General features: G+C 39.5%; 1 protein-coding gene across 22 annotated transcripts in view; it reads right to left on the minus strand.

The window, feature by feature from the left end:
* Positions 1-4,122: 4,122 nt before the first annotated feature.
* TC2N (tandem C2 domains, nuclear) overlaps positions 4,123-23,649 on the minus strand; it is a 49,747-nt gene continuing 30,220 nt past the window's right edge. For 18 of the 22 annotated variants that reach the window (XM_083838311.1, XM_083838306.1, XM_083838299.1 and 15 more), the window contains 11 exons: positions 22,330-22,466; positions 21,444-21,677; positions 17,647-17,811; positions 15,015-15,106; positions 14,298-14,373; positions 13,315-13,415; positions 12,413-12,529; positions 11,449-11,640; positions 9,478-9,592; positions 8,792-8,991; positions 4,123-6,420 (listed from right to left, as the gene is read on the minus strand). In XM_083838311.1, the coding sequence (XP_083694437.1) occupies positions 6,310-6,420; positions 8,792-8,991; positions 9,478-9,592; positions 11,449-11,640; positions 12,413-12,529; positions 13,315-13,415; positions 14,298-14,373; positions 15,015-15,106; positions 17,647-17,811; positions 21,444-21,677; positions 22,330-22,396 (1,470 nt within the window). In that variant the 5' untranslated portion in view covers positions 22,397-22,466 and the 3' untranslated portion in view covers positions 4,123-6,309. Of the gene's footprint in view, positions 6,421-8,791; positions 8,992-9,477; positions 9,593-11,448; positions 11,641-12,412; positions 12,530-13,314; positions 13,416-14,297; positions 14,374-15,014; positions 15,107-17,646; positions 17,812-21,443; positions 21,678-22,329; positions 22,467-22,663; positions 22,856-23,649 lie in introns of all 22 variants that reach the window. The other 4 variants (XM_083838307.1, XM_083838308.1, XM_083838309.1 and 1 more) reach the window with 2 other exon arrangements.

The following is a 23,649-nucleotide window of genomic DNA, read 5'->3' on the forward strand; positions in this document are numbered from 1 at the left end:
GCAGTCGATCAGCCATGAGGAACTAATCCATAGGCAATCAGGCATAATTAGGTTGAGAGCTCAAAGGTCAATGAACACAACAGAACGAAGCATTATTTAATTACAAAGAGGATGAATTCAGCCTCATACCAGGGAAGTACTGAAAGAACGTAAGCAAATATCGAAGTGCGTAATCATCTATCTAAAGTCACGTCAAATAAAAGCTCTGTCAATAGTTACAGGCACGTTACACTGTTTTTCAAAACAAAACTCTGCTTTTATTTCACCTCCTTCGCTACCGCCCTTTAACAGTCCCCCACCCAACCTGTCCATACGGCAGGAAGAGGGGCAGATAAGCAGGACTGGTGTTTGAAGGACTAATGAATGCTAACACAGGGGAGACCCAGCCCTGCTTTCTGCCCATGCCATTTTCTTCTTGTGCTCTGTATCTCAAACTGAGGGTTCTTTCTTCTCTGTGACACGTGACAAGCCTTGGCTATAATTAAAACTAACATTCCTATGACTCCTATTTTTTAAAGGCTCCCAAGCTATTTGTCAGTGCTCTGCTCCATAGAAACCTGTCAGCCACAGAATTCCTGCTATGGAAAATTTCCCTATCTAGTTGCTCCATAGCTCCAGAGAGTTTCTGAAGGTAAGAACAGAAAGTACAACATGACTACCCCTCCCTTTGGGCATCTGGCAAGGGTTTCCAGTCCCCAGGCTAACAAGTGTTTCCCAGGTCATATACATGGGAGGTAGGAGCCTCTCTCTGCTTGGAGGTGCAGATCTCATCACAACTTCCTCAAGCTGTTAACCCTTGGTATAACAGCACAGATAACGGCAGTCAAGCAAGCAGACTGTCCTCTAAGGTCAGAAGCACAAACAGCTCGCTCCTTCTCTTCTTGCCATTCAAAATGATTTCCTAAGGTATTTTTGGAGGAGGAAAAATGCAGGCAAAAATACCCAGATACACGAGAGTTTGCAAGCGATTTATCCCAGCATTGTATTCAATGCCAGTAGACAACATGGAAATCCAGGGAGCTCCAAAAGCTCCGTGCCGTACATGTTGCAAGCAAATATAGCTCAGGAATGCAGAGCACCAGACGTGATCCGAGTGCTAGGACTGAAAGCCTTCTGCTTTTTCAGCTAGTTCTTTAAACTCTGAAAGAAGGGCAGGAGTATTGCTGGTCCCAACACCAGATAGAGAAAAGGGGAAACGTTACTAGATAATCAGAAAGTTAGTTGCACAAGCAGACATCATTTAAAAGATGTATTTATACTTCAAGAGCAAGAAGAGCACTCTGCAGGGAAATAAAAGGAAGGAAGTAACTGCACAGTTAGACATATGAGAAAAAAAAATCAGGATGCAGGATTTGTTTGAAAGCCGCTGATATCCATGTAAAGTACTGCATTATGTATAAGAGATGCAGATCCATTTTCAGTGAAATTAAGTTTCTACAGAAACATCACTGTGGACAGATTTTTAGATTTTTTGAAAAACATTAAAAAAATTAAGCTGTCTGTACCCTTTTGTGAGATAAGTAATACCATCACAACGCTGAACTAACCAGAAGAGCTTTGAAGACTAGCTGCTGCTGCTGAATGCAATGGGAGTTTTGCCATGGGTTGTGAGAGACCGTGGACTGTCCCTCAGCGTAAGCTGGAGAGAAGAATGTAAATCTGCTGGAGCAATATTTGTGGAACATGGTGCTGATTTTAGTGATGGCTTTTTCCATACACCGAGCATGAGATCATGTACAGGGCTGTATTTACATGGTGATGTAATTTTACAGCAGAAGCTGGAAAAACAAGGAGGGTGTATCATGTCCAGCCTGATTTATGCCAAGCTTTCCACAACTATGCAGCCTCCCTCCAATGTCATACATACTTTGGCAAGAAGAAAGTAAGAAGTGGGACAACCCTGCCCCCAGTTTCTAGACAACCTTATGCTTTGGCTGCAAAATCAACTCGTAACTCAAATGCAACCTCTGTCGGGCAGACAGTCCTTAAGTCAAACAGCATATGTGCTTAATCGAATGCTTACCAAATTACCTTTTGTTTTATAAAAACGTCCTCCCAACAAAAGAGCAAACTAGGGACTGCCTAATGGATTTAGCAGGATGGCACTGTTCACATTGTGATCACAGAAGATATACTCAAATACAATTATTTTCCAACTAATGTTTTACAGCATTGTGGTTTAAGAGCTGTTACACCCACTCATCTTTTGAGGTAGAATCTTACATTTTTTTCCTTAAAAGGCATGCCATGCCATGCTTTTGGGATGTAAAGACTTGAAAAATAAACTTTTTGGCCTCATTCACATACAGAATGCTCTTAATCACAATTAAACAAACTTAAAACAGAACTGTTTAATTAACCAATGCAATTGTGTACACACAGTTTGAAAAATCTGGTTTGTCTACAGTTGGTTTCTAACTAAGCAGGCACAGATCTCCCTATGAATAACATTTAACGTAAGATCGTAACTGTTGTTCCAGTTGACCTACATCCATTTTTGTGCTGATTTAAATAAAACTGATGCAGCTTCTGAACCTCTGTTGCTTTCATAAAGATTGCTATAAGAAGCTGAGTGAGTTACTATCTAGAAGCAACACCAAAATCCACCTATAAACCACATGTACAACCTTCACAATAGTATTTTTCAGTGACAGTAAACTTGGGTGTAACTTATAAAAAAATTATAAAATAGTGGCTGACCATCCATTAAAGGGACAACATGCAGCTGTCACCTTTAGAAGAGTGCTCCAAGACACCTTTTTTCCTTCTACTGAATGTATCCTTGAGTACATAAACTTCCTTGCTAACTTATGTCATAGATTGGTCTTCATAATTTTCTTCTTCTAGTAGGCTGCCTTAGTCTCAAATAAGCCAATCAGCTAATAAGGCAGCTAATAAGGTCTTCTAACTGGTTGATTCTACCATACCACAAATTATTTTCTGTCACGATCCTGTTCAACAATCAGCCATTGTGGGCACACCCCAGAATCCTGTCACCATGCATGGGGCACATGAAGGAGGCTAGAAGGAAAGGTCTTTGTAGATTACCATCTCCATTCACATGCACTGCCTCATGTAAATAACCTACTGGCAGTCCCCAGCCTCCAGAACAGTCCAATGCATTGCAAACAATCCTCTGGACATCCCCTTTACCCGTCAGATATCCTCCAAAGCACCAAAACAGACATTATCAGGAGGACTGGAGTGTTGTTCCAGACAGTGATGGGTTGGCTTGGAGCACAGCTTTGGTCTATTTACAAGGTAAATGCCGATGCAATGGATGGGCATTTCTGGTTTTTCAGCTGGGCAGGTCCCTCTTCATTCCTAGATGATTTTCCTTGGTTGTGCACGGAAAGAGATTTCCTGGTTTCTTCCCAGGATCTTGGGAGCCAGTAATTAGGAGACAAGTAAGACACGAGTTAAAAAAAGAACAGCCCAACAGAAGTTACTTTTCCTCCTCATCTCTACCCCACCACATCCTACAGGGCTGGAGTGCACTCAGGAGACAGGCATCCCAATGCCCAGCTGCCAGGCTTTCCGTGAGGGAATGTGCACTGAATCAGCTGAGACTAGGAACGAGTAGAGCCAAGTTCTGCACAGTGGGACAAATAAATGATTGCTTTCTAAATCAGTTTGCTGAAGAACACTGTAGTGCTCTGGGCATATTGGGGAACACATCCACGCAACAAGCAACTTAAAGGCAACTTAAGAGAAGAATAAAGATGTAACTTATTTTCTGAAGAAGAGACCAGAATTTCAGACTAGTTGAATAACTTCAAAGCTGATAAACAGCGGAGCAAACTTTTTTTTTCCCCCCCAACTCTTCAGAATTCATTGCATCCTTACATGAATGCACACACTAACACAGAAAGCCTGAACAGCTGGGAATGAGCACATGATGAAGCAGAGCCTCAGAGTACGTTCTTCAGAGTGCTCTAGTACCTGGCTGCATCTCACAGAAGAAGCCTCATATACATCCACAACGTGTTGGCCACCAGTGCCCCCACATGCAACACTACAAGAAAAATAGTTCCATTTGTCAGCATTTTCTCAGACAAAAAGGTAGGATTTGAACTTCAGTTTGCGATGACAGCAAACGCAATTGAAAAAAGAGATGGATTATTTTGTGTTCTTAACTTTTATTATAAACATGCAGATTAAATATTAACATAGGAAAAACGAGACGTTACTAGTTAAGCCTTTATAAGGCTAAGTGTCCTAAAAATAGCCAACAAAGTCCATTTTACACAATATCCACTGAGCTGGCAATTGCTGTAGAGCCACTTTTGTGGTGACTGTATCCTCCAAAACACTGGAATATTCCCTGTCCTCTCTTTCAAAGGGAACAGCATTCTGCATAAGGAAACAGTTTGCACTTTTGTTTACCGCAGTTCAGCCACAATGAATAAAAAAGATCCACGTATTCAAGTGAAGACACTCCAAGAACACGAGCTCAGTCCAATTCCCTTTTTCATTTTACCCGACAGGCCGGGCTCATCCCAAGTACCATAGCTGGATGGAAGCTGGCATTGCAAGTCCAGACCCAGTGGGCTTAGTGGGAGCTCTGCAAGGAGCATCTGTAAGAGCAAGAACCAATGTCTGTTCTCCAAGTAACATGCAAAAACTGTTTCAGTTCATTTATAAAAACTGGTCAAAAAGCTGAGCTTGTAAGAGCCTAGAAGAGCCCTTTTGTTTTCTAATTTTGAAAACCTTAAATTTCACCGACAAAAATCTAGATGGTTTAAGCTTCAATTAACAACTGCTGAAAAGACTAAGATTCCTTTTTTTTTCCCTTTTGCCTTTATTTGAAGTCAAAACAGCTAAAATAAAGAAGCTTTGAGCTCTCTGCTTAAAAACAACATGCTTTCCTGTTACAGTGTTTTCTCTGCCCCCCACTGTTCCTTTGCCTTCAAGCAGTGAGTGCTCTCACCACCACTCTAGTCCTTGTGTCAGATGTTTGAATGGGTTCCAAGTTATAAAAAAGATACTGTTATTCAGTGTCTATACAAACACATACTTGAGCAGCTCAGACGGCCAACACTAAATGTGTAAGCACTGGATTTAATGGAATATATTTTTGTTAAATCCAGTAGTTAATGCAGTGCAAAGAGGTCTTTGGTTTTAGAAGTATATATTACATACTATATACATGGCATTTTCCCCCCTTAAAAATAACTATGAATAGACCACTGAAAATACAGGGACTAGTAGAAAAATAATCTTAGGATTTTATAGGAAAAATATCATTTGCAATAAAAATATGGAAATTTCTTCTTGCTGAAAACAAGTAACAAATATATACTTCCACACACAATATTTTCAGCATCCTGTACATGTAACAAATATTTATGCAGTAGTAGCCCATCTTTTAAACAAAACCCAATTCCTTTACTGTTCTGCTTTTTAATTAGCATAAAAAGCACTTATATCAGTAAATATTTGCTTACTCCTTAGTATGTTGGTCTGGCTTTTAGTAAACTAAGCAAATGGTAGAAGATTGTTGATTAGATAGGAAGTCATTTACTTATTAGAATTATATATAATAAAAATAATTTATCTAAAAAACCTGGCCCTGATCCTAGGCAGAGTTGATACCTCTTTGCATTATTCCACTCATTCCAACTAGCAGTCACCAAACAAAGCAAATCTGGAGGGCCCCACTTGAAAAGATCACAGTTAGTCAGAGAAACTTGTTTTTCAATCCCTCTGTTTAAACTAGTGAGAAGGATGGGGGAAAACCCAAGGTACTGGCACACTGTGCAACCCTTCACCAGAGGCAAAGATTAGAAAAGACGCTGGGTGCTGCATTACTGCATTGCCCCCTTTATGCCTCCTGCTACAGCCACAGCTTTCCCACTTGCTGAGGCACACATTACTCTGGTCAAATGGTGTCAACACAGGTGCAGCCACAGAGGCTTAGAGGTACCTAGGATCAAGCCACTGATTGGACTGATTCCCATGGAAAAAAATCTTGTCTTTGCCAAAGACAAGATTACAGATGAGGATGAAGTCTGTGACTAGTAAAGACTGGGTTTCTATACTCTTGCAGAGCCTAAAAGGAGCAAATGTTTATTTTTCCAGGTGCATTTTTAAATATCGAGTGCTCTTCCCATTTTCTAAGTCTTCCTCTTAATAATATTTAGCCAGTATTTCTCTTTGTGAAACTTAATTTTTCCAGTTAACGTGGAGGTGTTGATTCAGTGGTGTCCTTCTGAACAACTTGTGTAGACAATGTTTTTCTTTAAATTTATACTATTTTAAAAAGCATATCTTTGTAGAAAAATCAGTCCTGAGTTTCATCTCCAGTCTTCAAGAGGGACCAAGGCTGTACCATTTAACAACAACTTTTTCAGGGTTAGCGATGGTATCTTCCCACTGCTCTACTGCTTCACTGTTACTGCTATCAGAACTTATCCAGATCTGCAGTAAGAAATAAAAAGAGAAATAAAATTGAGTTTACCTGCTGTAACAGTGGCCCAGACTTTGTTAGATCCAAAAAAATACCAAGAAAGTGTGGAATGAGATGCAACATGTAGATTGTGACCAAAGTATTAGCAACAAATACAGTTCTGTTAAGACTAACATAATTTGGCTTTCGGCTGGGAACACAGGCAGTCTGTGTTTACATTTAGTCTCTAAACAAATATGAATTAGAGAACTCACTACACACTAATGTTTCCCTACTTAATAACATATTTTAAGTCAAGCATTCCTTGCTCCATTCAAATTGATGTGCTGGGGTCAAGGACCTATCAGGGCAGTGATGTCTCTCCAGACCATGCACTCAAACTCCAGTTGGCAGCAAGCCACCTGGCGCCCAGAGTCAGCTGTCCAGCATTTTCATGAGCATTTAAAATCGCACACTCCAACAGACAGGGCCAAACCTGCATTCCACAGAGGTTACTAACTTGCCCGTATCACACATAGTCACGCAGTAAGAGTCCATTTCTTCTTGGTATTCAATTAATGGATAGCGGCCCTTAAACAAGGAAATGAAGTACAAGTAGGAAGTTTTTCCCCTAAACAATATCACCAGCTTCCATTGCCAAAAGAATTCTGCTTATGTAAGTAGGTATCGTTATTTACGGGACTCTATTTCCTCCACTCTTCCAAGAATGAGTCCTTTTTAATACTTCTCAGAAACCTGCACCATGAAGTACATTTAGCCCACACTGCTGAGGCATGGTTCCTCAAGAAGTGAGAATAATGCCTTCCAGAATACCACAGACAGCTGATGTTTCATCCACAGAGATTCAACATACATCTTGCTCATGATTAAAGACATGCCCATAAATGCAGCCTAATCGAAGTGTTGTCTGTTTTAGAACAGCATCCAATTAAACATCATTCTCTGAAGAACCACTTTAATAGATCCAGCTATATTCATCTTTTTCCAGCTACCCAGCCAATTGCTTAAAGTACATTTTTCCCTGAGCCATATTTTATGTCTTCATGTGTTATGTGGCAATGTCTGCCTGCATGAGCCGAAACAACCTTTTCCAAATAATCTCTGAAGAGCAGAAGTAGCTCATTTCCTCCCCGTAAAAATAAGACCCATGATTAAATGAAACTCATCAGACTGAGATGACCTCACGTATTGCTTAGTGACTGCAAAATCATACCCAGTTAGTTTTGCCCCAAAGTAGCACAGCTAGCTAGCACACTTTTTTCATTTTCTGTTCCAAATCCAATTCTACCAACAGAATCACAGAAAGATGGAACACGTGTGACATGATACTTGATCAAATAGAGGAAGGTCATGTAACTCCTGCTGGCACATCATTTCTATAGCAGATCAGCATCTCCTGCAAGTGAACGTGTGCACCATGCACAAGATCCACTGCCAGGATGGGAAGCTACCATTTTCTGCACCTAAGGATAGTGCAGTCCTTCAGCTGGTAAGGGACTTTACAGTTGGAGTCTCAAAATCAACTCCCCGTTATTCATTTATGTATATATTAAAATTCTACTGGTACATCTGCCTGGGTCAGGGAAAGTCAGGGAAAGCACTGAGCATTAAGAACAAATGTGTCTCATTATACTATGGAAAAAAAAAGGAGAGAAAGAAGGGACAGAGTAATGGTCAATTAGAACAACTAGGGAAAGAGTGCAGAGAGAATAAAAGGAGACCAGACTTTCAAATTTTATGGTGGTTAAATACATATGTTCACATAAATGCTTTCAAAGAGATACGACAGAAGTTCCAGTTGGAAAAAAAAAAAAGGTGGGTTGGGGGGGGGGAAGCATTCAACTAATATTTTTATTTGTTCACATTATCACTTGATTATACACATTCAGAACATTATGCTGACTTCAGCACTGTTGTACCCAGAAAGGCAGTCTGCTCTTGTAGCTGTTGACATTTCCCTTCTACACACACCTGTTTGTGAGTGTGCTAGTACTGTAAGCCAACACACCTTCTTTCTGTAGAGGACATTGTAGGTTGTGGAGCTGGTGTGAATGCTATGTTTGTTTTCTTTAGAAAGCCTAGAGGCATGGAGGACATCATACATCTGCCTGTAAGAAGTAATCTTTTACATAACACTCCACACAAAAATGACATAAAAGAGTTCTTTTTAAAAGAAAGATCAAATGCCAACATGCATTCTGATGTTCGTGCATGTTTAAGAGCCAGTACTATTCCTTCTTGGATTAAAGCCAGAAGATTTTATTAGAATTCACTATTTTCCTATATGCCGCCTTATTTAAAGTATTTTAAAATTCATAGAAAAAAAATCTTGTGGAACTGGATTTTAAGCAAAGCATTTCATGTTAGATAGCAGAAACCAACCTGTCCTAGGAAGTGTTTTCTTCTCACTGAGCTTCTGCTGTAGAGTTTGATGAGAAAACTAATTCCTTGTTCAGCTTGGCTAACTGGAAAAATCATCATTTCTTCCCACCTCACTTGGCCGTTAGTAGATTTCAGAAGACGTGTCTTCTTCTTATACATCAGCCCTTCTGTACTAAACATTCCAACTTTAACAAAGAAATCTAGCACAAAGTAAAAAAGAGGGAGGGGGAAAAAGGGCATAACACACAAAGGGTTACTCACAAACATACCCAAAGAGGAACTGACAAGATCCACACGTATTGTTCAAATTGCAACAGTTTCCCAAAAGTCTGGCCAAAAGAATTGTACAATAGCTTTCCTGACTGGTCACACAAACAGAGTGTGTTCACTAGTATTGAACTGATTAACACGTATCCAAACAGCAAGTGCAAACTAATGCTCTTGTATGTCTGGATTAATACTGGGATAAAAATCTTCCAAAATACATAAATGCGTAGCTTCAAACCAAACAAAATGTAATCAAGTAAGACATCTGTGGAAACAAGCCTTGGCAATAGAAATCTACTGCACAATATGTTAGTTTGAGGTTTGTAAGGAATGTTATGGATTGCCAACCCATTTGAGCAGCATTTTACCTGTTACAAATGGTTTTAGACAGGAGGCATGAGACAATCGATGTAACTTACATAAAGACAGTGGTGTAGATGAAATTGGAAGGTTTTGTGCTTCAAGAATCTGTAACTGAATCCTCCTGTTTATTGCTTGAAAACAAGTTCCTACTTGAAGCTCTGCGCGGCACACCTAAAAGCAGAAGAATGTTGCCATAACATCTGGATTAAGTTGCTTATAAACTCAGGAAATGCAGGAATTCTGTTATATGTTGGGCTCCCACATTTCTATCTGGGATTTCCTGGACAGAAATATAAGTATGTGTTGTATATACAACCTGCAGATGCACAGTAAGTAAATGCATCTTGCACTTGTCACAGCTGCAGTACACGTGCTCCACTGATGCACTGCTTATGTATAGTGCATATATGGCCCTAATGGGCTGCAGCGAGAGGTACTGGACAAATAAACCTCAAATTTCACCTGGGAGATTCCTCAATGGTAAGAGTGGACACACAGAGGAAAAACCCGACACGCAGCAGTAGCTCTACTAAACGTGGATGTGAAAGAGAGAGAGCAGGCATGCTCCACTAACAGAAAACCTTTGGACTTCCCCTTCCACCCTTTTGAATTTTGTAATATGAAGATACAAGCAACACTTTACGTAGATACAAGGCCCTGTCATTTAATGTCAGGAATGCTTAGGATGACAGCATGCTGTGGATTTTCCTGTCTTGTAGAAGTACATGTGTTTCACATGCTTAGACACACAAACACAGACACACATTCTGAGTGTACTGAAAGCTCCAGTCCGATTTTTTTTTAAATAAAGGATTTTTGCTAGTGACAAAGTTGCCTTGAGGTCCTCATTACTCTTCTGCCAGAGGCTAATGTACTCTGGACACAGTAAGAACATCAGGAGTGAGCCAGTGGAGTGAGACCCAGCTTTTCAGAAAGCCTCCAGTTAAAAGCCCTATGTTAGTCCTGGTTCCCTTCAAGTTCTCATGGACTTCAGAGATGGAAAAATGCACCAAGAAAGAGTGCAACATGTCAGACAAAAAAAAAAAAAAAAAACAGGTTCCAGTTCACTTATGAGAACCAAATTCTCTTTGCAGCTCAGCCACAAAATTTCTGTGTAAACATGAGAGTAAGCACATGGATGCAGTGTCTGGAGAGCTCTTGGATATAATGGTGAGGAAAGCCAACACAGGCACGGACACAATAAGATGGGATGAAGTAGCTTCTCAAACAGCTTCCTCTTTCACTTAATCTGTAGCAAGTGACTGCTTTTGAAGCACAACTTTTTAGAACTACAAATGTCAAGTATAACTTATGTTAGAAATCAAGAGTGTCACTCATATTACTTACACATTTAGATAAAATTTGCTTTTGAATCACTAATTCAAGTTTAATTTGTTGAAAATACAAATGTCTAGACACAATCTGTAAAAGAAACAAACAAAGTGGGAGCAGGGGGAAAGGAAATCCCACTGTGAAAATGACATTTGACAACCACCTGTTTTTTATTACTGTAATGGAAATGAACTGCTTGAATTATTACTTCACAGCATGTAATCTGAATATTAAAATATATATATACACACACATATATATATATATGCAGTTTCAAGCCACTGAAGATCTTAGCACTTTTCTTCCATAACAAAATCAAATTCCATTTGCTGTGAGCTCTTGCTGCTAGTCCTACAGATCTTCTGATGCTTTTTTGGTAGGAAAAGGCAATTACTCGGTGCCCTTTGCTGAAAGTCTTCCCAGAATGTCCCTCCCTCCAGCTGTGGGCCATGTTGTGGGAGAGCTAGTTCTAGCTCTTTTCCCAGAAACAGCTGCAGTTTATGACCATAATAGTGATGCGCCTAGTTCAAAAGCCTGCATTTTTTTTCCATCAAATACCCCCCATCCAAGAAAGCAGAAAAAAACCCAACTGTGTTTGCTGTTAACAATGAATTATTACTGAATTATTCTACTTCTGTTTCCAACAACTCTTTCTACGTGATATGACAATACACTTTTGTGGTATTAGCACTTACAGATGATTTGGAAGGAGGAGATATATCCAGCCAATGACTTGACTCCTCTGAGCTGAGCTCCCGCAATGCCAAGGAGCACTCTCCAATTGTTCTTCTCCTAGGAGCCTGTGTCTGGATTTTAAATACCAATCTGACAGCCTGCAGGCTTTGCAGTTTAATAGCAAATACAAAAGTTTCCATAAATTCAATGTCCTAAAAAGAAAGACACAGAGGTAATATCATCTTTATAAGAGAGTCACACTGAACCCAAAACCTAGAAATAAAGGCTTCCTGGTCTTATAGCAACTGCTCTTGGATACCATTTCGAGTTGTCATGGAAAGGTGTGCTTTTACAGTGGCTAAGTTCACACAGAACTTGCCATCTCATTGTCACAGCCTGGCAGGCAATACTCTGGATTCTTTTTCACTTCCAGAATGAGCTGAGGCTCTCCCTTCTGGAGCTTTACAACAGCTTACACACATTATGACAGAAAATTCTCCAAAGGCCTTTTGCTTCAATCTCTCTGCTCATTTTATATTCTTCCACATTTGATTCACGTTATAGGATGTTTACATTGCTTTACCTCGCTCCCCCTCACCCCAAGCCCTTTCATCTTCCTATACTGGCACCATCAGGACTCCTGTGCCACATGACCCATTTTTACTACTTTCTGTAGAGACAAAGCATGAACTTTGTCTCCTGTCCTAGCGAGGGGCTGGAAGCAGTACATCATCATCTACCTTCCCCAGGAAGAACATGCATCTAACAGTGTGTCCAGGTTTCCTCCAATCCCCCACCATTCAGCTGCGAGGACCAGCATGGTTCAGTCCCCTATGAGTGTATCCCATACCTGTCCTGCAGACTTAGGAAAGGAGGTATGCAAGAGAGGATAAGAGGGGAGGAAGCGGAACAAGCCATTTAAAGGGATTTGGAGAAAGGATATAGGGATGAGGACTTCTTGGTGTTTTTCTTGCTTCTACTTACATTGCACCCTTCCTTGGCAGACGATTTGAACTGCACTGGCTTAGGCAGTGTGAGAATTCCCTTGACATAGATAAGAGGATTTTCTCCACAACTAGAAGGCCAGCTCAGGTCTTTGCACTACAACATTGGAAACAGAATCAGCAGAGACAATGTAAGCCTCCAGCTTTCAGACAACTTAAAAACACAAGGTCTTCTACACTGCTGTAATTCCTGTAATACTGAATGCAAATTAGAGCTGGTGTAATGATTATGTCACTTCAGAACATTTAATAATTTACTTTCACAGTGGAGAGTAAAAAGTGAAATCACTAAAATCTGCTGAATCATTATGTGGGAATTTGACAGCATATAAATCGTGAAATCCCTTATGTAATCTTGCAAACGTATCATTTGGTATAGTCACAAGCTTTCTGAGTACTCTAAGTTCCATTACCTAGAAATTAATCAGTTCCTGGAAGTGTATAAACGAGTCACCATAACAGCATCACATTAGTTAACAAAAAAACTGCAAGAGCTATACAATCCTGAAGTGCTATTACAGTTCTACCCTGAAGGAACTACTAGATTTAGTCAGACAAACGGTGCCTCCAAATTTTGCTCCAATTTGCTGCCTCCATATTTCCACAGGAAAATTTCTATAGCAGGACCAGCATATAACCTTCTCAGGTTCCCTACCCATGCCAAACAGTTTCTCACTCCAAAATAAGACCATTTGACTGAACTGTGCTTATATTAATCCTTAGGGATAATTTTCTTTTTCCTTTTTCTCCTCAAAGTATTCCTTAATTCTCATTACACTTGCTAAACAGACTCTCTGTTACCCTAACACTAAATATAGTAAAATAGTCATTTGAGTAAACAATAATCAGGTTATTTATGTTTGCTTATTTATAATTACTTACATGTAAAACTGTGATCCAGATCTGTTCCGCAGAAGAAACGTAACACAGCTTTACATTCAGTCTTCCAAAGTCTCGTTCATCACCTGATAATGTAATAGTATCTGTGGAAAAAAAGCCAATTAGTGTTTTTAGAAGCAATACAGTATCTTAAAAAATTATTCCAAGAGTAGAGGAATTCATTACTAGGTGGACTGCCTATCTTTGAAAACTTCTCTCAACTTAAGTTTGACATACCTTAACACCTGTTAAGTTAATAACTTATGCTATACGCAAACACCTTTTAGAAAGTAGAAGAGCACGTTCCTGACACACCCAAAACACATTTAGAATCTATCACTTCCCTTAATCACTTTCACTGTTAAGTTTATAGATTCGCCTGCTATTTATCTTTCTCAACCAGGCTAATAAGCATTTTACTGTTACACTTTTCTCTAAGAGCCACTTAATACCCAGTGTTTCTCTATTTTATTGAGGACACTGTGTGAAATTCTGACTTTCATAAAGGAGACTTTTGTGGGCACTTGAATCATCTTTGAGGATTTATTTTGCATCATCTCCACTTTTTCAGCATTCCTTTATTACTAAGGATACTATTTTTTCATGCAATATTCTTGAATAATTCTCAATGTAATACGAGTACTATGTTCCAAATACTTTCTACAGAAAAATACAGATACATGAAAAAGGACTAGAGCTGTGACCAAGGTACCACATCCTATCCTGACAGAAAACCTGTAATTTCTTAGTTCACTGGGGTAGTAAATCCAGGGATCAATTTCTCAAAAGCACGAAGACTTGCACTCCTTTGAAGGCCCGATTTACTCAACCTCCTGATAACATGAACATGCAAGTTGTAAACTCTTAATTTCAAATTGTGAAGTAATTTCCAAAGTGACTTGTTACTCATCTCAAAACAAACAAACAACATTAAGACAGCTTAACATTGCAAGTATTTCATTACAAGTTAAACAAACAAACCATACCAAGACTCCTGTTACTGCCTTGCGATTCCTTCCTGGAGGAGGTACTGCTAGGTACACTGGAGAATGAATCGTATCTCTGGGGAGGGGAAAAGAAAAAAAAACAAAACAACAAAAACCCACCACTTCAGTAAGAGCAATAGATGCAGAAAGCCACAGAGATTCTGCTATCAGATAAGACATGATGAAAACAAAATAACAAGCAATTTCAAATCTTTGTTTCCCTGCTAATCTCTTGATCTACCATGATATTACTGCCTTGACGCAAAGAGCTGATACAGGACACATTAGGCCAACTCAGATATTTTACTTACTGATACACAACATTGTGTTATGTAACAGATGATTATTTGGGAAAAAACAAACAAACAGAGCACTGTTTTTTTGTATAAAAAGAAACTTTTAGTGTTCCACTTTTCAAGTGATGGGAGAAATAACAAAATCAGGAACCATAGACTCTTCTCCTGTCCTGACTAAAAGCCTACTCAAGTTTCTCAGCAGCTTTGTTGGACTACAACAGCAGTAGCTAGAGGAGGCATCAGGAAAATAAACGCTTAAAGTCAGTCAAGGTATTGAACTTCTCCCTTTAGCCCTTCCAGTGCACAGTACAGTGCCCTTCAGTGTTTCCTCTGAAAACACCATGCAACAAAAACAGATACACCAAATGTGCTGAGATTTCAGTAGAACTGAAGTTACACGTAAGGTACAAGAAGTACTCACCTTCATGAATCGATGAGGTGGGCTTCTGAGATCAAACATTGAATGACTTAAATCGAGTGATCCAGGCAAAGCACTAGTTCTTAAATCATTAACTAAAGAGACAAAAAGAACAGTACATACCATGTCATTGCTAGAAAAAATAATATTCCATATTTAAAACTTGTGAATTTCACAAACTACTGAAAAACAGATACACAGTTCTTTATTCCTTCACTCAAGCCTACAAATTTGTCCTCGTTTTGGCTGGGATAGTGCTAATCCTCCTCATAGTACCTGGTATGGTGCTGTGTTTTGGATTTAAGATGAAAATCATGTTGATAAAACAATGATGTTTTAGTTATTGTTTGTGCAAGCGTTGCTTGACTTCTCTGCATCTCACACTGCCCTGTCAGTGAGGAGGTTGAGGGTCACAAAAGAGGGCCACAAAGTTGATCAGAGGGCTGGAAAACCTCTCTAATGAAGAAAGACTGAGAGAGCTGGGGCTGTTCAGCCTGAAGAAGAAAAGGTTTAGGGGTGGCCTTACTGCAGCTTTTCAGTACATAAAGGGGGCTTATAAAAGAGATAGAGAACAACTTTTCAAGGCGAGGTTGGATGAGGCCCTGAGCAACCTGATCTAGTGGGTGGTGCCCCTGCCCATGGCAGGGGGGCTGGAACTTGGTGATCTTTAAGGTCCCTTCCAACCTGAGCCATTCTATGATTCTGAGTTGTCTGGGAGGGGACCACTGTTTCTCAGGGACGGGCTAGGCATTGGTTGGCTGGTGGTGAGCAACTGCATTATTGCATTGTGCATCACTTTTTTTTTTCTTCTTTTCCTATTTATTTATTTATTATTAAACTGTCCTTATCTCAACCTACAAGTTCTCCCTCTTTTACGTTTTACAATTCTCTCCCCCATTCCACGTGGGCGAACAGCTATGTGGTACTTAGCTGCCTGTCGGGTTAAACCACAACAAGGTTGTAAATCACTGAAATGCTTTAAAGACAGCACAATTTGCTATGTGTTCTTAGTAAAGCTGGTTAAAGTTTTTGAAGAACCTTAGGGAGAACACGGGGACAAGGAGGAGAGATGATGCCTTTTTGAAAAACTTAAGTTTTGAATGGAAAAAAATAATAGCTTTCACACTGAGAAAGCTGTCTGTAAAATATAAAGCAGCAGAAAAAAATTAATCATAAAGATATTTTGCTTACAAAAATTACTGCAATTTTGGAAGAATATTGATCAATTTATTCTTCAGTTATTTGTTAAGATGGAGAGGGGGGACTTCACATGAAAATTCACAGACTTCACTTCATACTTTCCAAATAAACACATTCTGTACTTTTAAGTCAACTCAAATGAAAAGTATCACAACACTTAGTGCAACAAAATAGGCTTAGAGTTTTGCCTAGAGTCTTCAGATACACACGAAGAAAATAATCTAGCTTTTGAAACAGCTGTTAAAAAACTCTGGAGGAAGAAGGCATATTATAACTGTACTCTAGACATACTTAAGTGACCTTGCTTGTGTTTGAGCTTACCAAGACAAAAACTAGTGAAGTGTTTACTTGGCTTGAAGAAAAACGGAGAAAGAGATGATGAACTGAAGGGAAGATGTTCAAGACAATTTTATGAAACCATTTGGCTCCCACAGGTGTTTGCAAAGCCTAGCAAAACCATATGTGTGCTTAAATTATACATGTGTTTTGTTCTCCTCTTAAAAATATATATATATGGAGTAGTCTTTTCATTTAGTTTCTATGGTGATTCAAAATTAATTTTAAAACAGGACACTGAGACATTTTTCCCAGCTGTAAAAGAAGCATGCTGTACCTTTCTAACAAACACGTCTTTAAAAATGCATGCTGTTGCCAGCTTCCTATCTGATGGAGATGTGTGTACATTTCTTCGAGCATGAATTTTCTGAATGGGTTTACCTTAGCAATCACTTACAGCACACAACACTTAGTCATCTACTTTACTGTTTACAGCATGAATTATACAAGATACATAAACCAATGAACAGTACAGAGGTTTTACCTAGGTAGCCAAACACTTTGTATCTAAACTTTTACTGATCGTATCTCACAGCCCTCCCCTGTTATTAAACATACATATACAGTGAGAACTGGAGACATTTCTACACCTTCAAAAGCAAAGTACATAAAAGCTGGCATACAGCATCACTTCCCATTTTGTTCCTATTCTCATAATCTGCTCCTGACTGTTTATTTAGCGCCTGTTTCCCTCTCCATATATATGTTCCTCAGGTACTCTTCCACTCAACATACTACTTGATTTCCTTGTTCCTTCTCCCTCAAATACTCCTCTTACTGGTAGCTAGACTCTTGGTACTACATCGTGTTTTGGATCAAAGGCAGCTACACTAGCTCGCTTTGCCAATATGCCTACTGTTGTGTGATGCATACAAGCCTTATTAAGCCCCCAACTGACAGAAAGTAACAGCACAGCTGGAAATCAAGCAGAGCCTGCTCCATAGATCAACTCACTAACCAGGAAATGTCTGTAGTATACAGACTAGTTTGAGAATTGCTATAATCAAACATGTCTTCTGAAGTCTAATGAATTTTTCTCTTACCTATGCACAGTGTGAACTGGAGGAAGACAGAAAAGTAAGAGTGCAGTTCTTCTCACCTGATCCATATAATTTCCTATTATCTGATTTTGGTTGGAAACGCCTAATCAGATCTGGTGAAACATGCTGCTCCAAATAGAATGGGTTGTACACATCATACTGGGGCCATTGGTACATGCTGCGCAGTTCTGCTTTCCGATCACCAAATGAAGCTCTGGCAGATTCTGTGGAGCACAAGTAAACATCAGATGCAAGAGTTCCAGACATAACACATGTTGCTTGTTTTCATAAGGCAGGCTGAGTGCCTTCAGGGCAAAGGACAAAATATTTCATTATTATCTACTTCAACGAAAGGAAAAAAAAAAAGAAAAGAAAACAGACGTATATTACGTCAGATTTCAACAGCATGCTAGGAAATATTGGAATGAAATTGGCCATAAAAATCTATGCATACCCTGTCCTGAAGTGTTCCACGATAGATGCCTAACCACTTAAAATACAGAAGGCTCTAAAGACAAAGATCAAGACGGAAATTCACCAGAAAAGTAGGGCCATGCATACAGAAAACCTCTGACTTATTTGGCTACAATCCCCCAGGGTATTCCTAATTGGCTAATGGGCCCACAGTCCTTTAGGAGGGTCTTCCGTGGAAAGATAATGCAACTTGCAACTGCAATCTCCTTGTCATCTAATTTCTATAGGAAGTGTGTCAGTGGTAAAATTACTGGTCCAAAATGACTTGAGTTGTTGGCTGAGACACAAGACAGATTTGAGAATGCTTGAATCCCAGCCGTTTACTCAGACCATTACGGCACAGCTGCCCTGCTTTTCTTTCCTTTATTTATAATTATTTCAGACAAGACATGCACTCCTTGGTCAGCAGAACAGCAAAGAACACCACTGTAGTACTTCATTTTGTCTGTCTGGAGCGAAAAGAAGCCTTGCAATAACAGTCGAGTAGAGAAGGGGGATAGGGTGACCTGGAATCTGCCAAGCTCTGACATCTGCTTCCTTCACATCACCTCTCTGGATTTCAGCCTACCTGTGAAATAGCTCATTACTCCATTACCAAGTGCCTTCAATTCTGCACGTGTTACACCATAAGGGGCAAACATTATTGCTATAAAATTCTTTCCTCCAGGTGGTAGCAGAGTAAGTAAAATAGAGTAACTCGAACAGTGAGGTGGGACATGAGAGATGGTAAGGCAAGAATTCAATTAATATGGACTCCAGCAGAACCCATATGAGGGTGAATGCTAGAAGTGAGGCTGTGAAGTTTTGCTGCACAACAGGTGACGGAAAATTCAATGTTCCAGCCCAGGAGCACACTCCCTTCTGCTAGCTTACTTCTGCGAGAGCATGAGACATGCTGCAGTGAATACTGAGAAGGGCTGCCAGAACTTAACTTCTTTAAGGAGGAATGCCAAGAGCTAACACTGAGCATGTCCTGTTTCAATAAAGGAAAATGGTCAGACATGCACAGAAAATGGAGTGGAATAAGGGAAGAACTTGGACTTCTACAGATATTTAACAACAGTCTAAGAAACAAATACTCTAGTGGTTTTATTTTTAGGGGTTTTTGTTTTGAATATGTTGGTGCTTTGGTTAATGTAAAGAAGGAATGACAGCACACTTCTCTATATTTAGTAAATCTTCCTAAAAGTAAACTTTGCATTTTAAACACAGCTTTAATGAGGCTTAAAAGCTGTACTTTCCAAATATAAATACTTACTTTTTAAAAAGAAATGGAAGCTGCCTACTTGACATAAGATCCACTTTTCAAATATTTATTCAAGAATTTAAAATATTTGCTCAAGAGAGACAATTATGAACAGTCAGGTCATCCTGCCAGAAGATCTTTGGCTTTATAGCCTAAAGGGCCACTCTGTTCACTAGGTCCTTCAGAAATGATGATGAAGCATAATTCCCAATGAAGCCAAGTCACTGTTTTATAAGTCATTGACTGATAAGATTTTGTAGAACAGCAAGAATAAAGAAAACATTTATCTAAAGGTTGTTAAACACATCTTCCTTCTCCCTTCCCCCTGGAGAACCCTGGTGCCTCAGAGTCCCTTATGGGACTCTTATCTGTACAATATCTTGAGGATGAAGTAAGATCAAGCAAGACAAAGTATGAACCCAGATCCTGTAAGAAAGACAATTTACCAGGAGCATGTCCTGCATTCCCATACCTTGTCCAAGTACTCTTTACAAGAACTAGCTACTGAAGAGCATATACAACAAGCAATCCCTTGGGACAGCAGCTCTGCCAGGCGGGTGGCAGAGAGCAGCCCCACGCATCAGGATTGCTTTCTGCTGGCCATCTGTGGGAAAACCTGAAGCAGGTCAGGCTCAGAGACAAGGAGGGCCTCGTATTTTCCAACTCCAACCATCAGGGTGCTGCCTGTTTGTGCCTGGTGAGGTGGACATCATAAATAAAACCCACTGAGAGATCAGGTACAGAACGGCTGATCTATACCAATCAGCTCTGCGATACTGATTAGCTTGGCCCCTGTGCTAGTGTTATTTACTAGCAGGGGTGGGTGAGGAAAAGGAGAAAGTCTGGTAGCAGGAGAGAAGCAAGGGACAAGAAGCAACAGCAAAGACTTAGGGAGAAGGGAGAATGATGGGAGTAAAACCACACAAACAGAAAAAGGTAGCACTGCATTAGTCATTACACAACGTGGCGGATTTTTTTCAGTTACTGAAGTTCCCACCCTCAGAAAAGAAATCCAGTCACATGAGACTAAAAACATATTATCAGCTCATCATGTCCTTGAGGCAAAGCAGCTCTAGAGAAAGCAACTGCTCAGTTATGCCCTCGTACCAAAATTTTCCCTTATCTAAATCTACACATCTCTGGAGAAGACCTCAAGTCCTCATCATCTCCAGTGATAGTACGTGCCCTCTAACTCGTGTTACTGGGCCATGCTCTCATTCCTTTAAAACGCCACTGTGCCTAAATTGCATACATGTCCTTTCTGCTGCGCAAGCATGGGACTGACAGAGGTTGAAGTATAAGACTGTTGTGAGGCAAAGTATATCATCATATGCAACCCATATACTGCTGAGACCTTACCCCTGGCCACCCAAAGAGTAACAGAAAGAACAGGAAATAGAAAAAAACAACATACAAAAATGAAAAACAAAAACAAAAAACACTTTCCTCCAAGTAGTAGCATATGCTTCCTGTTGATGAAATTTGAAAAGGAAGATGTGTTAGTATGCTAAAACTTATCAGTACATTAAACGCAAAAGACTACTCTCCTTCCTTCCTTAAGTGATCTGAATAATGGTGATGTGTTAGGTTTAATTCTTGCCTCCATAAATTCTTTCACAGACCTTTGCCTTTCTTCAATGTTTTCCAATACTTTGAGTATGAACACTAGTGTGCAATCCCCCCTTTCCATTTCACTCATGCAAGATCACGAAGATTCATACTCGGTAACATCCTTCCCAAAAGCTCTCTGGATATCCAAAGAGCCACAAGACCAGGCTTCTAGAAAAGTTTTGCAAACATATGTTTTCAGTAGAAATACTTGATAACTTTCAAGGTGTAGCAGATACTAAACGTCTATTTTGGAGTCCTATGACAGACTAAATAAAACAAGAAAGACATACTCCTCCTCTAAATTTCTATAAGCTGAACAGTAAATATAGCTAACACAGAAACAGTGAAGGAGATACCATTGTGTTACAATGCACAAAATAAGAAATTTCTCTCACAAAAATAAAGTTTCTCAGTCTTTGGCTAGAAAGTGACACTGGCTAACATACCTAATGAAGTACAGTATTTTTTATTCAGGTTTTCCCCACAGAAACACATACTGTTTCAGCAATACTTTTTATATTTTACCTTGAATCCCTCCAGCATGTGAGGTACTAGGAAGGTTTTTGGGCTGTACATAAGCCAGTTTGAATGGGGGGACCACAAATGGTACTTCCTGACCATCCAAGGGCAGTTTAGAAAGCAGATAATCCTCTGAACAGCCAACTTGCGGCTTCACTGACACAGAAGACAATGGAGGTTGCTGTACAATAGTTGGCTTTCTTGCAGCTATTGCTTCAGATTCCTGTACCATGGAAACTGCTAAAAATAAAGAGCAAGAAAAACAGACAGTCCACATATGCGTTAAAATTTGAAAATACTGTGAACAGATCTCTTTTATTTAATTGAATCTGTGCTTGATACATTTCTTAACTGCTGCTAGCATTCTGTTTTACTAGCATTCAGGACTAGCACTTGGAAAAGATACTCATCTTCATGATACCTGTACTAATATAAACTTCACTGCCCAAGCTTGTATATTTATAGCTGCCTTTCTCTTAGTAAATTTTTAGAGGAGGCATTCTATACACTTGTATAGAACAGTTTTGCGAACAACTAAGCCACCAAAGAAAATCCTGACAGCAAATCTGCAGGCAGTTAAAAAGAAAAAAAGTGTTCACTTTTAGAGAGCTTGAGAGACACAAGACCTTCACATGACCTTAGGTAAAAAAGCTGCCTTTTTGGACAGCATTTCAGGCTGCAAGGAGCAGACTTTAGATAAGTGTTATTCTTCAGTTCCAGTTCATAACACTAACAAGCATGTGTCCAATCTCCAAGTGGAGGTATGGAATGACTTTTGGATGTTGTAAAAGAATTCAAGTTTATCAGGAGTGACAAAATAATTTTATTAATGGGAAATCTCATCACCCAGAACAACAAAACCCTTAGTCAATGTGATTATGTCGGAACTCACGATCATTTTTTTCTTTTTCCGCATAGAAGCACCATTTACAGCAGTTCTTCATATATTCTTTCGCCATTGTTTTCAGTGTCGCAATGTAGAAGAAACCACAATCAAAGATCCACCATAGCTATCAAACCTGAAAAACACTATAAAAGCAACTGTATTAGATGACAATACTTGAAATTAAAATGCAATAATATGTTATTGAATATGTGATTGCTAATTTGATTCAGTCCCTGGGTCAATGACAGTTATGTCAGTCACAAATGGATCAGAGCCATCAGATTTCTCTTACTGAGACAATTATTAGTTTACATAAAGGCACAGGGAAATAGAAGCTCACCTCAACATGCAGTATGCCAGTACTTTCAGTGACCCACTCAAATAGGTACCCTTCTTTGAGGAACACTAAAATTCTCCTCATATTTGTGTCACTGGGCTTTGCAATTTACTCAGCTCTACATCTGTTTTGATATGCTTTGGCAAGTCATTTGTAAGATGTTTCCCTTGGTCATGTTTCTTCTGTTCTCTTTTCCTAATGTAGAACGTTAACATACTTAGCCATTTACATTTTTGACTCTACATACTCCATATTTTACATTTGAAAACAGTCTTTATGAATGATGCCAAAATTGCCTTCTTTGAGGAACTACTGCTTTCTCATAATTGTATGCACATGAAACCGAAGACCTGTTTTATTATATAATTGTCTGCTATGCGCACAGAAATAGAGAGCACTGGCTTCCAGCAAACCAAGAGGCATGCAATCTACTGAAGAGGGAGATCAAGTCTATAACAGCTGGTTAACATTAAAATAACTTTATGACAATACTAACTGGCCTCATTTAAGTGTCTTTATTTATACGCTTATGTTCTCTTTTCAGAGGGACACAGACAGCTGTGTTGCCTCCTGTCCAAAACTTTAGCTGCCTAAGTCTAGCCCTTTTACATGTACCTCAAGTACACACGGTTCTTTGCACAGAATACCCAAGACATGACGCCAGCTCCTCAGAGGTTCGCAGAAGATACCGAAGAGAGAATGAACAGGAGTTGGAGGGATGGGAAAGACGACAAGTAGGAGAAAGGGGCATAGCACAGAGAGAAGGTGACAGTTGCACAGAAATGGACAGGTTTGCCTGGTTATCTCAGTCACAGGAAAACTGCTGGAAGTTTCCATGCCCCAGCCAGAAGCAATTCCTATCTGCAGTTTGAACAGCACAGTCCTTTTGTTTGTATGGGTATTCAAAGACAGCCAGGGAACCACACAAATACTGATAGGAGAAATAACACCAATATCTCAACTATCAACCAAAACCTTTTCTTTCACTA

Source organism: Anser anser (assembly GCF_964211835.1).
Source record: "Anser anser genome assembly, chromosome: 5".
Lineage (NCBI taxonomy): Eukaryota > Metazoa > Chordata > Aves > Anseriformes > Anatidae > Anser > Anser anser.